Genomic DNA, 22,547 nt, shown 5'->3' with positions numbered 1-22,547 from the left:
ACTAAATAGAATATTGTGAACATGGAATGATCAGGACGGGTATCTGAAGTTATAACAGTGTTTAATTTAATTTGACCCGAAGCACCTGAGATCAGGACAGGTATTTTAGGTTATATGAATGTCATATGAAACACTCGCGTTTGAGGAAAGGTTATCTTAAGTTGTAACAGTATGATCTGCAGATTATCAAATAGGCCACGCCTGCCCGATGATGCAATATCTGTTACACTCGTAGATATCTATGTTACACTGTTTTGAAACCCCTGAAAATAAGTGTATCCCCACTGCCGTCCTGAGCGCATGCCCACACGCCATCAACCGTGATCCCCAAGGGGAAAATGTATTGCACACAGGTCACAATGCAAATGCACTCACTATAAGATAAAATGCAATGCAATTTACAGATTAAGTCTGTTGCAGTTGCATGAAAGCATAAAATCACCTTTACTAGATAAGGGCTCTTAACAAAATTCATATTTACATTTGCTTTTGCCTGCCTTGTTTAACCCTGTCTTTTCTTGTACCAGATTATGGACTGTTCATTCACACTTCAGGCCTCGTCTGACAAAAACCAACAAATAAACTTTTTAAAACAGTATGACTGCCGTTGACTAACAGAACATTAACATCACACTACTGAATGAAAATTAAATGATGCACTGATGTTAATGGAGTGTCTCTGTGGAGGCGCTTATCAAGCTTAACATGATACTGGTAAAAAACAAAACAACAAGACAGTCATAAAATGAAACATGATCTTCAATCGATATACTTGTAGATATTATTGTTAAATCAAAAGGCAGATTACAAAACGTGCACTTTCAAGTTTCCACACGTGAATCTAGTCCAGTACGAGGGTCAATACTATGAATCCAGGTCAAAAATGGACTTCCTGGTGGTCTAAGAAGGAAACAGATTTCGGAAATTGGAGGCATTTTGTAGGAGTGGGAAAGGATAAACCTCAGCTGCTTTGTGTCTTTTGTGTTTGAGGTTCTGAGTTAGGTCATGTGAGTCATGTTTCCTGTCTAGAATATGTTAAGCTGAATCTGTTGAAGCTGAACGTGTTAAGCTGAATCTGTTGAATCTGAATGTGTTAAGCTGAATCTGTTGAAGCTGAACATGGTGAAGCTGAATGTGTTGAAGCTGAAAGTGTTTCTGTGACATAATTCTCCTCATGACTAGTTATTTCATGCTGCTGAAGCTGATGGTGATTTACAGCATCATGACTTTTGTGTTGTATAATATAACATTATACTGTATGATTAGATAACATTTAAAATGGAACTAGATTTAAAGAGGTCTATTAACTGTAGATATCTAGATATATTATTTTGACACCTGACACTTGTTTGTTGTAGAACATCTGCACATATTGAGCACAGGTCAAAAATGGACTTCCTGGTGGTCTAAGAAGAAAAGAGATTTAGGAAATTTGGAGGCGTTTTGGAGAAGTGGGAAAAGATAAACGCCAGCTGCTGTGTGTGTCTTTTGTGGTTTATGTTCAGAGTTAGGTCATGTGAGTCATGTTTCCTGTCTAGAATGTGTTAAGCTGAATCTGTTGAATCTGAACATGTTGAAGCTGAATGTGTTTTCCCTTTTTTATCATTTCTTCTTCTTCTGCAGTAATTAACCAGCAATTTTTAACAGCAATCCATCCTTGTAACCATCCTTGTAACCTCAATAGCATTTTAGCCATCTAACTTTCAGCCATCAGTGGGTGAAGACACAGGGGCATTAGGTAGAATGGATAGTGTGGCAATCCAGTCTCTTCATGGCATTTGGCCAATTTAATTTTTTTAGAGTACAATTCTTTCTCTCCACTGCGCCTCCACTTTTGGTGATAAGCACAATGAGTTTTAGTTGGAAACCCATGAGTTCACTGGTCAACTCTGGTCGACTCTGGTCAACGCCTCATTTAGGAATGGTGTGCCATTGTCACTACTGATGCGCTCAGGGATTCCCCACCTGGGTATGATTTCTGTAAGCAGTGCCTTTACTACTGCTGTGGAGTCTTGTTTTGCTGTCTGGAAAACCTCTACCCATTTAGAGAACATGTCGACTATTACTAGGAAATACCTGGAATAAGTTCAATAAAGTCCATCTGTAGGTATTGGAATGGTGCTTGTGGCTGGAATGGGATGCCTGGATGCACCTCCAATCCCCTTCCCGCATTGTGTTTCTTACAGATTAAACATTGATCAAAAAATTTTTAGAGTAATTTTGGAATCCCTTAGTGTACCAGGTCTTTTATTATTTCACTATACATCCCCCTTTTGACACGTGGTCTTTACCATATATCAACATACCAAACACCTTGCCTTTGGACCCTTCCCAACTTTCTCCAGCGTTGTGTCTCGTCACGATCACTTAGTGATTTAGGAATTCAGTGAGATTTAGGATAGAAGAAAACAGTTTAATCATGATGTTTATGTTTTGTTTCTGCTCAGGTAGCTTTGCTGCTGCCTTTGCAACTGCATCAGCTTTTCCATTACGTATGGAAATAGGATCGTTATTACACATTTACATATTGCAATTGCCTTTGAAAGTAGGATTGCATCCAAGAGGTCAGCTATCAGGCAATGGTGTGTGTTGGGTTTGCCCAAGGAAGTTAAAAAAACAGCCAAAGGCGTGCTTGCTATTAGTACTGTATACACAGTCTTACCCTCTGCCAATTTGCAGGCTTCTACAATTGCAGTAAGTTCTTCTGCCTCTTCTGAGTAATGATGGGAGTTTACCTTAAAGTACAATTTTGTTCTGGGTAACTATTGCAAACCCCACACAGTTTTGACCTGTTTCTGAGATCCTGGATGCTGATCCTTCCAGAAATAATTGCAGATCAGGGTTGGTCAGCAGTGTCTCCTGTAAATCAGGCCTTGTGCAACAAACTTCATTAATCACACTCACACAATCATAAGGCTCCCCATTACGCTATGTGGGAAGAAGTGTGGCAGAGTTAAGAGTTGTACAAAAATGACATTTGACATTTCAAAAAGAATAATGTTATATCTCAACCATCGTGCAGCTGTAATATGTGCTACTTTTTGTTATAAAAGCAGTCGCGACACTGCATGTGGTACCAACAGAGTTAATTGAGCAGACCTGCTGCCACCGGATCCAGTTTAGCTGAAAAATATGCTACTGGTCTGAGTTTGCCCCATGCTCTTGGAGCAAAACTGATGTCATGCATCCCCCTTTTTCGTCACCAGTTTGTGTAAGTAGTCTCATTAGGGATGCCTAGTGTGGGTGTCGTATGTAATGTCCGTTTCAGTCGTTCAAATTTCAATTCAATTCAATTCAAGTTTATTTGTATAGCGCTTTTTTACAATAGACATTGTCTCAAAGCAGCTTTACAGAACATAAACATGCAGCTTTTGCAGTCTCAGTCCACGTCACTTTTGCTGTGTGCTTGTAGGCCTTGTCCGTGAGCAATTGTGCTCAGTGGTGCCTCTAAAACAGCATAATGGGTATAAATATCACAGTATAAACACATTTTTGACATTAACTGTTTTTTTGTTTTGTAACCGGTTTTGGAATTTTCTGAATTGCGTTTATTCTACTTGACTCAAGTCGGTTACTTTCTGCAGAAATTAAATGTCCTAGGAACTTCACTTCTTGTTGAACAAATTTCAAATTTGACAGGCTTGTTTTCTTTACTGGAAATAATAGTGTTTGCACAGGAGATGTCTCACATCACTTTCTCATAGCTTTCATCCAATTCGCATCTGTGTATGTGTGCAGTGTGATGTAAAATTTTTTATGTAGTCTGTGTGAGAAGAGGAGGTGGGAATTTTTTTTCTCTCTTCCCACAAGAGTATGTGTGACGTCAGTAAAAAAAAAAAAAATCACACAGTTTCCATGCATATCATTTCCCGTCTATATTTCTTAGGAAAATACCATGCCCAGTGAACTTCCACATATAAAACATCCATTCTGAAATCCAGGTCTGTTCCGTCCTCATCCTCTGATGGAATCTCCTTGGACCTCAGCCTTTAGCAGCTTTTCTGCATAGATGAAATGCTGTTCAATCAAAGACAGTTTTTTTCAGTGTCCCAGGTAATGCAAGTTTGCTTGACGTTTCTGGTAGGGCTGGTATAATTTCTGGATGCCTCGGGATGGGTAGAAGAGAGAAGCAATGGAGAGGGATTAGCATATCTGTTGTTCATAAAAATTATTCCCTCTCCTTCAGTTTTCTCTAGTGCTGGAAACCTTGTACTCTAGTGTCTAGTGTGTGAATGAACGATAAAAGTCTTATTTCTGGGCGAGTTGATTTGATCTCTTCATTTACTACCACCACAGCGCCGTCTAGTGGACGAATTAATGTGCATGTCACGTGCATTTGAGGTATCATTTAATAATCACCTCAGGTTTACGTTACCTCACTAACTTAGTTTATATTAGTAATCAACTCAGGTTTATGTTACTTTACTAACTTAGTTTATATTAATAATCACCTCAGGTTTACGTTACCTCACTAAATTAGTTTATATTAATAATCACCAGATTTATGTTACCTCACTAACTTAGTTTATATTAGTAATCAACTCAGGTTTATGTTACTTTACTAACTTAGTTTATATTAATAATCACCTCAGGTTTACATTACCTCACTAACTTAGTTTATATTAATGATCATCTCAGGGTTACATTACCTCACTAACTTTGTTTATATTAATAATCACCTCAGGTTTACATTACCTCACTAAATTAGTTTATATTAATAATCACCTCAGATTTACATTATCTCACTAACTTAATGATCATCTCAGGTTTATATTACCTCACTAACCTAGTTTATATTAAACATGTGACTTTTATGCACTACTGCTTTCAACCACTATGCACTTCTATTTTCATGTTGTTTTTTTAAACCACATACGTATATTTTTTGCAGAATTTGTTTATTTTCAAGTCATTTCATTCATTACATAAGTGTGTATGTACTGTTCTCTAAATACGTTTTCTGTATACTTCAACAGCAAGTTAAACTCCTCCTCATCACACAGAATGTCCTTTTTTGTACTTTAATGAGGGTAGGGTAAAACTTAAACAAAATAAAAAATATAGAAAAAAATAAACAATATGAAGTACAGTTATCAAGAAATTGAAATACACAACTTCCATATGATCAATATCAGAGGTGTATTCAAACAATACAAATTACGAATACTTCAAAATAATCATGTACAATTGAACATACCGACAAAGCTACCAAAAACCAAGGATGAATGCAGATTGATATGGATTCTAGTTTTAACAAGAACTGCAAGCATGAAAGGCACAAACTTCCTTGTTAGTCATCTGCTCAATCATGTGGGCAAAGACAATAATATACAGTAAAACATATTACTGAAATGACAAACTACCAACTATTCATTTACATTAGTAGCTGTTAACTTTGACAATGACTGTAACAGAGCAGTGTAGTTTCCTGGTTGTTTCCAACTGAAATAACCTTTCACGTGATTTTCAGGTGTGTAATGTGTTCAGATGATCAGACGTGGGCTTCTTCTGTCACTCCTGCTCAGGTATGTACTGTAAAGGAATGGGTGAAGGATCTATTCTCGGAACACTGTGTGAGGCAGGAAGACATCATGGAGGGGACACCAGTCCATCACATCACACCACAGGACACCATGCATACACACATTCAGACTCTGATGCACATTTAGCACTCTGGATAAGGGCATCTGCTAAATGCTGGAAATGTAAATGTAGTTGTTATTTACCGGATACAAGATGCTTACTGGAAAGTATTTGCAAAGTAGGAAGAAACTGGAATGTCCAGAGGAAATTGGAGGACATGAGAAATTCCACTCAGACGCACTGATCTGACCTGCTTATCTGCTGACGTGCTGATCTGCTGATCCAGGCCTGTATAGTAATATATGTATAGTAATTTGTAATGAAATTTCCAGACACCACTTTATTTGTATATTCCATTTTACAAACCATTCGTCATGAATCAGCTGATTGACTCATAAACAACGGATCAGGGAAACAGTATCTATCTTAACGACATGGCATACAGTTTCTCCCCCTTTGCTGTTATAATGCGCTCCACTCTCCTCTTCTTTCCTCTGGATGTTGGAGCTTGACTGTGGGTCAATTCTGTTAATTCATTCAACTACTAGAACCTTCGTGAGATCAGACTCTGACGTTGAGATGTTGTGGAGACTCCGGTTACAGTTCATCCCAAAGGTGTTCAGTGGTGTTGAGTCAGAGTCAGTGCTCTGTGTAGGACACTCGTGTTCTTCACTCCAACCTTCACCTCCACACCATGTCTTCATGGAGCTCAGGGACTTTGTGCATAGAGTAGGGACAGTGTCATGCTGGAACAGAGTATAGAAAATTGAATTAACACCTTCTGACAGAACCTAGTATTAGAAAGCATTGTGGTATAAAATGTAATAACAGAGTGAAATGAATGAAGTGAAACTGATAACGTGACAGGATTAAACGGCATCGCTGAGATCATCACAGCGCTAAAAACACTTGAATTGAATTGAATTGAACAAGTCAATTCAATTCAAATTTATTTCTATAGCGTGTTTAATAATGGACATCATCTGAAAGCAGCTTTACAGAATATAAGAAACACAGTACAAGAATTTTAATATTATACAAAGATTAATATATAAAAAAAGATCAAGATTAATATCAGGCTTATATTTATCTCAGTGAGTTATTGACCGAGTATCAACCCACTAGATCCCTTTGGTTTTCCAACCAGGATCTATTGTTTACCCCAAAGTCAAGGCTTAATTGCTTTCTGTATTGCTGCCCCCAGGCTCTGGAATGCCTTGCCACTGTCCATTAGACAAGCCTCTTCTCTTAATATTTTTAAGTCCAGGCGACAGACACTGGGTGACACTGGAGGGTGTAATTATAAATATGCAGTCTGATAATTGTGTATTGATGAGGAGGTTGTCATCCTCAAAGTCCACACGTAGTTGTCTGAACACTTCATGAAACACTCTAACTGGAGCTGGAACATCCGAGATGCCTCAGGATCCTCACAGGGTCGGTCTCATCTCAGTGAAAGTCCAAAATCTTCAAATCAGAATAAAGTGAAAGGAAAATGGAGAAATAGAAAGTCTGAAATAGGCAGCAGTGTGTACAGAATCAGAATCAGAATCAGATTTATTGGCCAAGTGTGTTGACACACACAAGGAATTTGGTTTCAGCAGTTTGTGACTCTCAAAGGTACAGACATAAATAACACTATACTTACTATACAAGAAAACAATGCAGGCGATGAGATACAATATAGACAGAATGAGTATAAAATATGAATATAGAATGAATAAAATATATAAAATATGAAGAGAATATGAACGATCAGTTATGTACATAAAGTGTGGGAGTGCAAATAACAATATTGTGCAATATTATGCTTTTTGTGCAAAATACAGCAGCAGTAGTGTGTAATACACAGATGATGTGATGACTGACAGTCCTGATAATGCAGCACTTATAGATATGAAGCAGTGAATATAATTACGGTGAGTTGTTGATCAGGGATTTAATGAACATTAACAACCTTTAATGATGTCAATGAGATTAAAAAACACATCATTATATAATTATATCAATATAACACAATTATATTCACATCATTTCCTACTTTATAATTGAAATCCGACTTGTTGATTAAATTTACTTTAAAGTCAAACGTATGAAATATGAGTATGAAAGGTTATTGGTATTAATAATAATAATCATCATCATCATAGTCATAATCATAATAATAATAACAATAATACTAATCATAATAGTAACAATAATAATCATCATAGTAATAATAATCATCATCATCCTCATAATAATAATTATAATACTACTATTAATCATAAGCATAAGCATAATACTACTACTAATAATAATAATAATAATAATAATAATAATAATAATAATAATAATAATAATAATAATCGTCATCATCATCATCATAATAATAACAATCATAATACTAATATTAATCATAAGCATAATAGTAGTAGTAGTAATAATAATAATCATCATCATCATAGTCATAATCATAATAATAATAACAATAATACTAATCATAATAGTAACAATAATAATCATCATAGTAATAATCATCATCATCATCCTCATAATAATAATCATAATACTAATATTAATCATAAGCATAAGCATACTACTACTACTACTACTACTAATAATAATAATAATAATAATAATAATAATAATAATAATAATAATAATAATAATAATAATAATAATAATAAACAAACACACCAACAAGGTGTCTAAATATAGACGACGCTTTTATTTTACGGAAGTGACGCAACACCTGAAACCGGAACAAACAGTCGCGGATGCAAATGTTGTTGTTAGAAAGCAGACAGTGTTGATGTCAGTTTGCGCCTCAGATATAAACAGAACCAGATGAATGTGTGATGGTTAATGCAGCTGATAGAGAGAAACACAGACGGTTTCTTTATTATTTAATTTATTATTGGCTCAGTTTTAATAGTGTTTGTTCAGTATGAAGAGTGTGTGTGTTCAGGGCTCAGTGTTAATGTGCTGTGTGTGTGTGTGTGTGATGGCATACAAACCTGTCATCATTATCCATGGACTATTCGACACTTCTGCTGATTTCGTCAAGCTCAAGTGTTACATCAATCAGGTGAAACTTCATTACTCTCTGTATCAGCTGTTGTACTGAACACCAGCACTGAACATCACACTGTTCTGGGACTTTAAGTGTTCAGTACTTCACCATTTTGTTGTTTAGGAATCTTTAGGGTCAGTAAAAACACTTCGGGTCGTGTTATTACAGGGAAATAATCCACAACAGAAAGGTATTATTCTGCATCAGCACACCACAAGTGTTTTGTTCCTCTTATACCTCTACAGTTTACTAACAAATACTCTGAACAAGTTTCTGTTCTGCTTTACGTCATCCTTTCCTCGGCTTCTCCTTTATTCTCTCAGACTCCGAGTTACTAGAAACCACAAAGTGTCCTGAAGATGCCGGGAAGCTTAAATTTACAGCTTTAACCTCTTACTCTCTTGTATAGGAGACTCATTCCATAAGTTTTAGAAAACCTCAGGATTGAATCTCTACCTGTCTGATCCTCAGTGTCTGTTTTACTTTTACTCTGTGTTTGTGTGTGTGTGTGTCTGTCTCTTTGTGTGTGTGTCTGTGTGACTTGTGTGTGTGACGTGTGTGTGTGTGACTTGTGTGTGTGTCTGTGTGACTTGTGTGTGTGTCTGTGTGACTTGTGTGTGTGTGTCTGTGTGACTTGTCTGTGTGACTTGTGGGTGTCTGTGTGTCTTGTGTGTGTGTGTGTCTTGTGTGTGTGTGTGTGTGTGTCTGCCTGTGTGACGTGTGTGTGTCTGTGTGACTTGTGTGTGTGTTTGTGTATTTGTCTCTTTGTGTGTGTGTCTCTGTGTGATATGTGTGTGTGTGTGTGTTTGTGTATTTGTCTCTGTGTGTGCGTGTGTGTGTTTACCTCTGACTCTTTTGTATTGGAGACTCCCTCCATAAATATTAAAAAACCTCACTATTGAATCTCTTTACGTATCCGTCTGATCCTCAGCAGCGTGAATCAGCGTGGATTCTGGTTCCTCTCAAAGTTCTTCTCTTCTCTTCTCTTCTCTTCGCCGTCGGCTCGCTAGCCAGGGATATAGGGATAAATATATAGCATTTTAAATATTAAATTAATATTTTTTTAAGTTAATTTTAAACTTTAATTTTTATATATTCACTTATTTATTTTATTTTATTATTATTATTATTATTATATTATATTTATTTATTTATTTATTTTTGAAAGCTGCTTTGAGACAATAGGAAATTGTTAAAAGCGCTCGAGAAATAAATCGAATTGAATTTAATTCATTTTTATAAATGATTAAATCTGATGAAACGTTGCTACATCAGCAGGATTGACTTTAATCGTATTTCTTTCTTCTTTAGTAAGAATAATAAATAAATCTTCTACTCAGGATACTTTCTCCTGCCGAAACGTCGATAAGGCTTTGATGTGTTCACACACACGTCTGTATGCTGTGTACGTTAGATTAGATTAGATTGGACTCTTTATGTAAAGGAAAGACCTCTGTGTCTCGTAACGATGTGAAATCCGTGTTTTGTTATAACTGCACGGCTTTTTATCATAATTTCTGAGGTCATTGAGAGAATATCTGAAGGCTGTGTGTTTTATGGTAGAATAATCGGTGACGTTTCTATAGAACTGAGCTGTATTGTAGAGTTTAGCCGTGTTTACTGTAGACTGTAACTCAGGTGTCACACAACGGAGCTGTACTTTATTCTATACAGAGAGAAGGGATTCATCTGGGCTTGATTTAAAGTCTAATCTATAACATGAATCTATAAATACATTAATAAATAAATAAATACATATGAAGATAGGCTCTTGTTGTTTAAGAATTCTGTCAGAGCACAAATCATCTCCGAAGTATGAAGTGAGTTTTACTGCGTTTCCTCCTTTAATTGTGGTGAAACATCACAAGCGTAATAAACATGATCATGGGATTAGATTACTAATTTACCTGCTCAGGAGTGTGTGTGTGTGTGTGTGTGTCTCTTTGTCTCTGTGTGTCTGTCTCTGTGTCTGTGTGACCTGTATGTGTGTGAGTGTGTGGGTGTGTGTGCTCGTGTCTCTGTCTGTTTGCGTGTGTGTCGGTGTGACTTGTGTGTGTCTGTCTGATGTGTGTCTGTCTGATGTGTGTGCTTGTGTCTCTGTCTGTGTGTGTGCCTGTGATGTGTGTGTGTGTGTCTGTGTAACTTGTGTGTGTGTGCTTGTGTCTCTGTGTGTGTGTGTCAGTGTGACTTGTTTGTGTACAGTATGTGTGTATGTGTGACTTGTTTGTGTGTGTGTTCTTGTGTCTGTCTCTGTGTGTGTGTCTGTGTGACGTGCGTGTGTTTCTGTGTTACTTGTGTTTGTGTGACTTGTTTGTGTGTGTGTGTTTCTGTGTGACTTGTGTATGTGTGTTTGTGTGACTTGTTTGTGTGTGTGTGTGTTTCTGTGTGACTTGTGTATGTGTGTTTGTGTGACTTGTTTGTGTGTTTGTTTGTGTGCCGTGTGTGTGTGTTACTTGTGTGTGTGTGTGTTTGTGTATTTGTCTGTGTGTGTGTGTGTGTGTGTGTGTGTGTGTGTGTGTGTGTGTGTGTGTGTGTGTGTGTGTGTGTGTGTGTGTGTTGTGATGGTAAACTGATGTTCCTGGTGCAGACATATGATTTGTTTTTGTTTTGTTTTGTTTTGTTTTATGTTTTGTTATGCAGTTACACAACCAGGTGACACCTGAAACTGTAACGTTTCTCCATGCAGAGATTTGTATGTTAATGCTGATAACTGTATGTCCTCAGTGTCAGTTGAACAGAAGCAGCTCTACAGCGTGATGCTCACACCACCGTGCTTCACCATCATCATGCCGCTCTTTAGCTGACTGACTGTCGTGTTTTTGTGGCAAAGCATCTTCTCAGTTCTGCCCAACATCTTCCTTCCCTTTTCTACATGGAGTGTGTGTTTTTATTTCAGCTTGCTTGTGTTTCCCAGGACAGAGAGTTCAGTCTGTTTGTCCAGCTCCACAGCTCAGACATGTGTGAGGTTGTTGTCACATGCAGCGTGTGATCATTTATTTATTTATAAATGTGGGAAGGACGTCCTGTTCCTGTGATGTCACTGTGCTGCTGCATGTGTTGATGGTGTTGTATGGTACAAATGAGCTACTGTTTTTTTGGGGAACTCAGTTATGTCCCTCAGTTATGTCCCTCAGTTATGTCCCTCAGTTATGTCCCTCAGTTATGTCCCCCAACAGTCCATCTTTATTCGGTGTTAATCAGATTAGCTGAATTAATGACAGCTGGATGATAAATATTTTTGAGTGAGGTTTTGAATGTGATTATTGGTTCATTCAGAAAACTGTTACACGACCCATTATTCTATACCACCCCCCCCCCCCCCGTGGTTTCTTTATATTGTAAATTGTTTTTAATTCAAATTGAAAACATAAATCTCTCTCTCTTTCTTTCTCTGTCTGTCTGTCTCTCTCTTTCTCTCTCTGTCTGTATGTCTGTCTCTGTCTCTCTCTGTCTGTTTGTCTGTCTGTCTCTCTCTCTCTCTCTCTCTCTCTCTCTCTCTCTCTCTCTCAGTCTCACCCCGGGACAAATGTGTCTGTAATTGACCTGTTTGACCGCACAGCCAGTCTGAAGCCATTGTGGAAGCAGGTGGAGGGATTTAAGGAGGCCATTTTTCCCATCATACAGAACGCTGCAGATGGAGTTCACCTCATCTGTTACTCACAAGGTGGGTGGGTGGGAGGGTGTGTGTGTGTGTGTATATGTGTATATGTGTGTGTATATGTGTTTGTGTGTGTATATGTGTTTGTGTGTGTTTATGTGTTTGTGTGTGTGTGTATATGTGTGTGTGTGTATGTGTGTGTGTATGTGTGTGTGTATGTGTGTGTGTATGTGTGTGTGTGTGTGTGTGTGTGTGTGTGTGTGTGTGTGTGTGTGTGTGTCTATGTGTGTATGTGTGTGATAGACTTCTACCAGCTTCTCTTGATAGATGGACACTGTAACATGATAAATCTCTCTCACTCTCTCTCTCTCTCTCTCTCTCTCTCTCTCTCTCTCTCACACTCTCTCTCTCTATGCAGGAGGGTTGATATGTCGAGGGATCCTGTCTACACTGAATAACCACAATGTTCATTCCTTCATCTCTCTCTCCTCTCCTCAGGCTGGACAGTATGGAGGTCAGTCTGTGCTCTTCACCATTAAAATCACATTTAGTTCAGAAGTGAATTTTTAAAAATATCATCATCAGAACAGAGAGCAAACATCAGTGTGCAATGTTTCCAGAGCAGAAGTAGGAAAGTTTGAGAGAGTTCTGAGTGTGTGTGTGTGTGTGTGTGTGTGTGTGTGTGTGTGTGTGTGTGTGTGTGTGTGTGTGTGTGTGTGTGTGTTTGTGTGTAGACACGGACTATCTGAAGTTCTTCTTCCCTAAATTTCTCAAGTCCAAACTCTATCATCTGTGTTACACTACTGTGGGTCAGAAGATCTCCATCTGCAACTACTGGAACGGTGAGTACAGGAAGAGGGAGGGAGGGGGGGAAGAGGGAGGGGGAGGGAGGGGGGAGGGAGAGAGAGGGAGAGGGAAGGAGGGAGGGAGGGGGAGAGGGAGGGAGAGGGAGAGGGAGGGAGGAGCGGAGGGGGAGAGGGAGGGAGGGAGGAGCGGAGGGGGAGAGGGAGGGAGGGAGGAGCGGAGGGGGAAGAGGGGGGAGGGGGAAGAGGGAGGGGGGGTGAACAGACTGAAGAAATGGATATGTGGATGAGAGTACACATGGACATGGATAGAGAAAGGGACAGGTTGAGAGCTGGATGGACAGATAAATACAGGAGTGTATAGAGAGATGGATGAATATAGGCTCCAGTTAATGTAAGGATAAATGATGCCTGGTGTGATGGGGAAGACTGAGAGAAATAGATTGATGGATGCATGGATGGATGGATGGATGGATGGATGGATGGAGTGATACTACAATGACTGAAGAAATAAATGAAGGGATTGATGTGTGAGAGATGGAGAAGTAGAGAAAACGAATGAAAGGAGATGATGCATGGATGGATAGAGTGACGATGAGGGAACAGATAGAGGGATCATGGAGGGACTGATGGAGGGACTGAGAGAGGGATGATGGAGGGACTGATGGAGGGATGATGGAGGGACTGATGGAGGGACTGACAGAGGGATAATGGAGGGATGTTTTTTGATGCTTCTGATGTTTTCTCCTCCTCTCAGACCCTCATCACAGAGACATGTACGTGAACTCCAGTGATTATCTGGCATTACTGAACAACGAGAGGATGCATAAAGAATCCACAGGTTAAACACACACACACACACACACACACTCACACACACACTCACACACACACTCACACACACACACACACACATCCAGGAGTATGCATGATGTTTAATACAAACCTGATTTAAAAACATGTAGTCGCTTTTACAATATTAATAATAGCTGCCAAGAAACACTGAGAATTGCCTAACTAGAGTTTGTAGGTTAAATAAGTAGAACAAAAATGATCACACAGACAGACATGGCAGAGTATGGAAGTTTGTAGGAACAAACAGGAGACGGGGATCTGGCAGCAGTCGGGGAAGTGGGCATGAGGGAGAGAGGGGAAGGAACAGGAGGGGAGGAAGAGTTAGAGGATGATGGATCTGGACTGGGAGGAGAAAAAGGACGGGGAGATGAAGAAGTATAGGGAGATACAGGGCTGACTCGTAGGCCATCGTACACCCCACAGGCATAATGATAACTCCATGAGCGAAGGGGAGTCTGGGTGCTGTGTGTAATGACAGGAGGAGACATGATCATATCAGTTTGAGTCGTAGCATCACAATAGACGGTCTGATGAGAGACGGTGACAGGAGAGATGGTGTAGTTGACGGTGTCGGTGGTGTAAAGACCATCCATGTAGTAGGATAATTCCACAGCCAGAGCAGACAGGTGAGAATGACTGTAGTGGCACAAACGGCCATCAGATGTAGACGGAGTCATCATTCTACTGGAGTGAGGATTAAGGCCGGAGTAGCGAGGGTCGGTGAGGCCGAGTGTTCCTAGAAGCCATGGTGTCTGTATTAGATAAGGAAAGTGTAGTTAAATGAAGCAAGGCATAGACCAGACTGTGGGACTAGAACAAAAGTACGTGTGATAAATAAGTGTGATAAATAAGTGACGAGCACTAAGACGTAGTAGTGTGTGATGTAATCATTATAATCTAATTAACTAAAATCTCATCATCTGGGGCCAGTTGTTCAAAGGTAAGCCGATCGGATTTTGGTTATCGGATTGGATCAAATCCTGAAAACTGATCGTTCAAAAGGGAAAGAAGGAATCTGAAATCCGATTAGATTACGAAATCCAATCCTAGTTTTAATCTGGGTCAAACCTTCAGTTTGTGTTGTTCAAAACTTGTCAGTAGGATTTGGATACAAAAAAACAGGATTATCCCGATCCCAAAAGGGGGAGGATTACAAGGTGGATTCCAGGAGGAAAATGTAGTAAAACTTTAAAATGGGTCAAATAATACGTTTGTATCATTTAGTGTTTATACTTTTATTGAAGCGAAGCTTCAAAACGCAAAAACGCAGAGCTTGGAGATGCTGCTCTCTCGTCCTCAGATGAAAAAGAACCCTGAACGTTCTTTATTTTGTTAACTATCGGACATTTAGCCATTTTAATTGTTTAAGACGTTTTCAAAATGTCCACAATGTATTTGTTAATGTATATTTATTTTTTATGAGTCTATGATAAATTATTTTTTATGACTTTATGATAAATTATGAATGGAAGTGGACGTTTGTTATTTTGGGGTTTTGTCTCAAAATAAAAACTCTTACAGTGACCCCATGTTGGCTCTTCTACCTGTTCTTTACATAGCTTGTAGCCCACGTTGTGATATGTCGTCTCATTTAGAGCACAGGTAAGATTTGGTCATCTTGAGAATGGTGTGTGTGTATCAGGGTGAAAAAATCCAATGTTGCTTTGAAAAAACGGCGTAAAAGTAAGACGGATTACCTGGTCCTGAATAGGAAAAAATGGGATTTCCAAATCCGGATCATTTTGATCCAGATAAAATTTTTTGAACAACTGGCCCCTGCATGCATGTGTAATCTAATCACATAGAAGAACTGGAGCTGGACATTAGGCACTTGACATAGTAGAGACTTACCTTATGGAGCGAAGTCAAAAAATAAGAGAGGAAGAATGAAGAAAAATAATCCACGAGAGCATAGGCGAAAAAGGTCCACGTATACACACACACACACACACACACACACACACACGCACACACGTATATAATCACAAACACACACGAACACACACGTCTCTTGAGGGTCAGGAAGAACGAAATGTGCAAGCTTCAGGAAGTATTAGGCTTAAGTAGAAGCAAGTTTTTTAATATTTAAATATGGTTTGGTTGGGAAATATTGGGAAAATAAAAGACAGGAAATCCATAAAAGGAAAAAAGAAAAAGGGAGGGGTAGGATAAAACCTGAAAATAATGGGAAAAGGGGAGGAGCTATGTAAAATGGGTAGGAAGGGTGAAAATGTAAGATTTAGAAATAATGGGAAATTGGCAGACCTCAGGACCCACCCAGCAGATGTGTTGCCTCAGAGGGCAGCTCTGAGTTCCGACAACACGTACACACACACACACACACACACACACACACACACACAAACACACATACATACACACACACACTCTCCTCACACACACACACCCACACACAGTCTCACACACATACACACACACTCACTCTCTCTGACACACACACTCACACACTCACACTTGCACTCTCTGACACACACACTCACACACACACATAAGTTACTCATAAGTCTATTTTGTGCTACAGTGTGGAAACAGAACTTCCTGCGTATTAAAAAGCTGGTGCTGATCGGTGGACCTGACGATGGTGTCATCATGCCGTGGCAGTCCAGGTGACTCCGCCCACTTCCACTTTAATTAAGCCGTGAGTCTCGTACGTCACAACTGTAACTCTACTAATACGACGATTTTCTTTTTCTAACAGTCAGTTTGGTTTCTATGATGACAACGAGACGGTGGTGGAGATGAAATCGCAGGAGGTGAGTGATTTGATTTACTTTAGGAAGGTATTTAGTCCTAATCCATCGCTGGGATGATGATGATGATGGAGTTAGTGATCTTTTATTCCTCCAGCAATTATACATTTTATTCATTTATATGAATACATCCAAAAATGTTAAACATCTCCTTACAGAATTCCTCAATGTGTGTGTGTGTGTCTGTGTGTATGTGTGTGTGTGTGTGTCTGTGTGTGTCTGTGTGTGTCTGTGTGTGTGTGTCTGTGTGTGTGTGTCTGTGTCTGTGTGTCTGTGTCTGTGTGTGTGTGTGTGTGTGTGTGTGTGTGTGTGTGTGTGTGTGTGTGTGTGTGTGTTTCAGATGTTTCTGAGGGACGCATTTGGCCTGAAGTCTCTGTATGCCAGAGGAGATCTGGAGCTGTGTTCAGTAGCTGGGGTGCAGCACATCTACTGGCACTCCAACGAAACCGTATACAAGAACTGCATCGAAAAATGGCTCACATAAACACACACCCACACCCATACACACACACACACACACACACACACACACACACACACACACAAATATAGAGACTATTTTTACACACAGGATTAACACTTTTCTATCAGCTAATACACTTCAAACAGATGATCATCAGCTGCGTTTATTCAGTGTTGCTCAGAGTCACAGCAGCACTTTCTCTTTTACCTGCTTGTGTGTGTGTGTGTGTGTGTGTGTGTGTGTGTGTGTGTGTGTGTGTGTGTGTGTGTGTGTGTGTGTGTGTGTGTGTGTGTGTGTGTGTGTGTGAAGTATGTGTGTGTGAGAATGTGCATGACACACAGTTCATCGCTCAGGCCTGCTCAGCTTTTTAATGAAGCTTTTAATCTCTGTCTCTCACACACACATACATACACACAGACACACATACATACACACAGACACACACACACAGACACACATACATACACACAGACACACACACACAGACACACATACATACACACAGACACACACACAGACACACATACATACACACAGACACACATACATACACACAGACACACACACACAGACACACATACATACACACACACAGACACACATACATACACACAGACACACACACAGACACACATACATACACACAGACACACATACATACACACAGACACACACACACAAAATACATTTTATTCAGTTACACGCTTCACAAAGCACACCACAATGCAAATCAGTGCCTCAAGGACATTTTGATCACAAAAGATTTACTGAGGAAAAGGGGTGGGGTTTTAACCACGTATGTCCTGTTTCTAGGTGAAAAGGGGTGGGGCTTAAAGTACATTTAAACCTGACTCTTTCATCCCCTTAAGCCAAAACACAGGACACAAGTTTTTAGGCCTTTATTTTAAACCTTCTTCTCTTTCTGTGTTTTGTTTTAGTTTATTTATCTTTAACAGAGCAGTAAGTAGGAATTTTATTAAAATGCACATTTTAGATGTTTCATATTGCTACTTTAATCTCCCACAACAAAAAAAGGGATTGTGGTTATTGTAGTCTGGCTGCAGTAAGAATTGTTATAAGAATCCTTATATTTGTACCAGTTTTATCCTTTAACTGTGGGTATCGGTCTACATGGAATGACATCATATAAAAGCCACCAAGTGTCCGTCCCACTGCTCCTATGTAATTTTAAAGCGGCAATAAGTAAAATTGTGCCATGTTTGGAAAAACATTCGCCCTTGCATTGCTCGTGCAGGTCGGTTATATTCTCGTGATTTGGAATGTTGCATATTGTTCCTTTAATACCCCAAAACAAGGAGGAATTTTTTTTATGCAATACAAATGATCGTGTTATGTATTTGTACATATTTTATCCTTTTATCCTTAACTGTGTTTTATTAGACTTTATGTAGCTATAGGATGAACGACTAAAAAAATGGGAAGAGATGATGATAAAATTGGACTTCCAGGAAGATGGATATATATACACACAAATGCTCAGGATTACCAGCTAGTTTTAATCTTTTGTCTTCTTAATTTAGATTTAAAGTGGCTATAAGTAAAATTGACAACTTAATAACACGTAGCAGTTGTAGCAGGTGTAGGCTGTTAATTAGAATAAGACATAAGAGTTATTTCATACGCTATAAAATGTTGCATATTGCTCCTTTAACAGTGCACAAAAGGGAGGGATCGTGGGACTTTTAGCATGTGTCGCTAGCCTGGTTACATGTCCTAATAACTGTTTCAGATTGCATCAGTAAATGATTTAGTGATGATTTAGAAGGCGGTAAAGTTAGTTTATCTTTTTCAGGTGGTTAGCGGCAGGTAGAGCAACTGTTGGTCTTGAAAAGTATTCTCACATTAATAGTGTTACCATAGCAACTTTGAGGGACAGCAACTAGCTCCCAGTGCTAAAGAGAGGGGTCTTGTGGGAAAGTGACCACTGAATGTCACCTCGTAATGAATGGAACGGTTACATCCATGATAACAACACTGTCTGCGATAAACATCACCGTATTTTATTCGACATGATCATCGGCACACGTCCCTCAGTCTTCTACAGGTTTATTCCTTAGACTGCATGATGGCAATAAAGGGAAGATTTCAGATGGAGTCGATATTTCTGGTCATGATAACTGATTCATATTTAATCACAGTTTACAATATTATCATGATGATTAAATCTGTCGCACAAAACATGAGGTAATCAGTGAGGACCATAAGGAGGTCTCTTACTTGGTGCCTCAAACTCTACCTACAGCACCTTGCATAAGTATTCACCCCTTTAGTTAGTTAGTTATTTTTTTTAACAGCCTGGAACTTTAATGGACTTCATTTGGATTAATTAATGCCATGAATGTTTATAAAAAATTTTTAAAAAAATCTCTTCGCCCTAAGATGGATCAGACGCTAGTCTGGACACTTCACAAAGCCAACTTTATAGAAGATTTTCATTTCTGGAAAAAAAAAATGTCTAAATATATGACAGATGAAATTCCACTTGCTCACTCGCGTTCTCTTGTCCTCCGAGACCGGATTTGAACGTTGGAAACCCAGCTACCTCTACTGTAAAGCATTTTTGGTTTTAGCATCACGTTGTTGAGCTGTTGTTCATCAGCAGGGACTGGGAAAGTGTTTTGGGGGCGGAGCTTCACCTTGTAATACAGACAAGCTACTGTGCAGTGGTTCAACACTTAGAACCCAGTCAAAGCCCAGACCTCAGTCTGACTGGGAATCTGTAGCCAGGCTTAATTAACGATGGACTCATTCCAATATTACAGAGCTTGAGCAATGTTGCTATGGGTAATGTAATGGGGGGAAAACATCAGGATCCAGATGTGCAAAGAAGCTAAGATGTAGATGCAGTGTGATGACCTGGGGGGGTGAATACTTATGAGGCATCTGATTACGAGCATGAACGGGGAAGACGATACATTAAAGCGTGTCTATTTAATCGTGATGTAACTGATGGTTTGTACAAATCTCAGTCATCACCACGTGTCACCGGCTCAGGTTCCGTTCTGTTTACTCTGTCGTTTCATTAAGAAAAGCCAAACACAGCAAACTGCTAGCTATAGGCTTCCCTTAATGTGCTAGCTACATTAGCTTCGTTATTGTTCATCAGCGTCCGAGCGTGTACCAGACGCACCAGGTCGTAATGTGCCGTAATTTTTGGGGAATAAAGCCTTGTTTTCTGAATAAAGGAGCAGGATTTGCACACGATGTCTTCACGTCTCTAAAAAGATGTCTATTGTAGAAATCATAGCAGTATTTCATGCATTTTTGTTTGTCTACATTGAACTCGTATGGAACTCATGTATTTGTTATTTTTAGTGCAGATGAAGGGATTTGTTTTGTCTGATCTCATGACTAAATGCACTAAACTCTGTTCATTTCTTAAATTCTTAAACCGTGAAATAATAAAAACATTTTTCAAAGCTAATTATACAATGTTCTATACTGTTTTTATAGAAAGTTTCGAGATTTTTTTGAACAGGAAATCTTTTAAACAGTAAACATGTGGCCCGAATGTTGTCACTATACAAATCTATTCTAATAAAGTTTGAATTTTAAAACCATCATCCGTCTCGTTTATGTTACTGGAAGTATTTTTATTGCTTTTTTTTCTCTTTAGTCACTTTATAGACATTAATGGCAGCTGAAACCGGAGAAGTGGAGCTCAGGAAGAAGAAACCTTGGTAGAAGCCCGGATGTGAATTAAGAGGCTTTTGGTGTTTTTTTTTTTTCAATTCAATTCAATTCAAGTGTATTTGTATAGCGCTTTTTACAATGGACGTCGTCTCAAAGCAGCTTTATAGAACATAAACAGAACAAAAGGTTATTATGAAGATTAATAGAATACAAAATTCAAGATTAATATTAGATAGATTTAGTTCACAATGTGTATTTATCCCCAATGAGCAAGTCTGAGGTGACTATGTGTCCGTCCGTCCGTCCGTAATGTATATGTGGCAATGTAATGTATATGTGGCAATAATAAAGGCTTCTATGCCCTGTTCTATTCTAACAGTTTGTCTTCACCAACACTTACAGCTCACATACAACATTACCACAAATGAGCCAACTAAATAAACATGAATAATACATTAGTTACAACAACCATGTAAGTAATTATAGCTGACGTTACAGAGACTGACTTCATTAAAGAGGGCTGGACACCTGTTCTTAAATTCACCAATGAAAGGCAAATCTTCACCCACTTCATACTAACCCTGGTGATCTGTTCACACATAAATGGGGAAACTGCTAATAATTAACAATTGACAAAAAGTAATCTGTCTCCATCTGCTGATCAACGTGCGATACTGCAGAAGCATCACAACTTTATTTCATTCATTTAATGTAAGTGAATTTTGTAAATTTGAAAATTCCTTTTTTATATAAATTTTATCAAAACAAACATTTTAAATTTAATGCACAAACTTAATATAATGATTTAATTTTGTGAACTTTTGTTCTGATTATGTGCAATGCTTCATACTCAGTATATTCTGAATGAATGAATGATGTCCCCCGGATCCTCCCTGAGTGAAACCATCAGTCCAGTCAGAGGATACAGTTTAAGTGTTCCTGAAAGTGTGCCATCTGAATGCATGAAAAAAATGTGAGCACGGCTGGTACAATAAAGTGAGTCTGTCATCGAGAACGCTGTGTTTTTGTTTGTTTTAGTTGAAGTGAGTTTCTTTAAAGCATGTAACTTGGAACATGGTGTCTTGTAGACGAACAGCTTAAAGGTCGACTCAAAAGAGCCTCATGGCAATTTATCAGAGTCTAAAGAAGAAGCAGTTCCTAGTAACCTGACCAAAAAACACCTGTTTGGATGAAGCATCCTGGAGAACGAACTCTCACTGCTCTGCATAGTGTTTGCTAAAAATACTATGCATCTGTCATTCAAATTATAAACCCAAGAAACAATTCAAGATTCTCTCCAATTCTGAGTGACTTTAATTGGTCACTGATAAGAGCCACATACTATTGCCCATGGCGCTCAGCCATATGCTTGTGCAGCCATGCTGAACAAATCCTACCAAGGGGAAAGTGACCTCATCATGCCATTGGACCATGATGACAACGCCACATGTGTACAGACTCTCCATATTCAGTAAATGTTGCTTTCTCTGCACTACAACCTGCTATAATGTAAGATCTATCTTCCTGCCTGGTTGAGACACCGGGGCCCCCTGGAACCATCTCAGGGCCCCCAGTTTGAGAACCACTGGCCTAGACTACTTGTTCTGAGCAGGTGTTGTCAGTGAACAGGCTGTAAAACTGTTGGCTAAGTTACAGACACTCATGAAAAACTCCTGCAGATTATCTGGGAAACGTCTCTAACAGCAGTCACAGTGACATTGTTTGTGTCAAACAGGTTGTGACATTAGTTGTAACATTAAAACAG

General features: G+C 39.0%; 1 protein-coding gene and 1 long non-coding RNA gene across 3 annotated transcripts; one reads left to right on the top strand and one right to left on the bottom strand.

The window, feature by feature from the left end:
* Positions 1-5,005: 5,005 nt before the first annotated feature.
* LOC125145698 lies at positions 5,006-7,153 on the bottom strand. 2 transcript variants are annotated; one of them, XR_007144148.1, is made up of 2 exons: positions 6,706-7,153; positions 5,006-6,329 (listed from the first exon to the last, which is right to left on the bottom strand). It is a non-coding gene; the product is annotated as an uncharacterized LOC125145698 (long non-coding RNA). The 2 variants fall into 2 exon arrangements; XR_007144147.1 differs by having other exon boundaries at positions 6,745-7,153.
* A 1,153-nt stretch (positions 7,154-8,306) lies between these two features.
* Positions 8,307-20,709, top strand: ppt2b (palmitoyl-protein thioesterase 2b). Its single transcript, XM_027167891.2, has 8 exons — positions 8,307-8,653; positions 12,149-12,302; positions 12,655-12,750; positions 12,971-13,078; positions 13,797-13,880; positions 16,437-16,521; positions 16,614-16,668; positions 17,006-20,709. The coding sequence occupies exons 1-8, from the start codon at positions 8,513-8,515 to the stop codon at positions 17,147-17,149; spliced, it is 867 nt and encodes a 288-aa protein (XP_027023692.2). The 5' UTR covers positions 8,307-8,512; the 3' UTR covers positions 17,150-20,709.
* The last annotated feature ends 1,838 nt before the right edge of the window (positions 20,710-22,547 follow it).

This window comes from Tachysurus fulvidraco, chromosome 10 (assembly GCF_022655615.1).
Source record: "Tachysurus fulvidraco isolate hzauxx_2018 chromosome 10, HZAU_PFXX_2.0, whole genome shotgun sequence".
NCBI lineage: Eukaryota > Metazoa > Chordata > Actinopteri > Siluriformes > Bagridae > Tachysurus > Tachysurus fulvidraco.
This window is presented reverse-complemented; position numbering and strand designations above follow the sequence as displayed.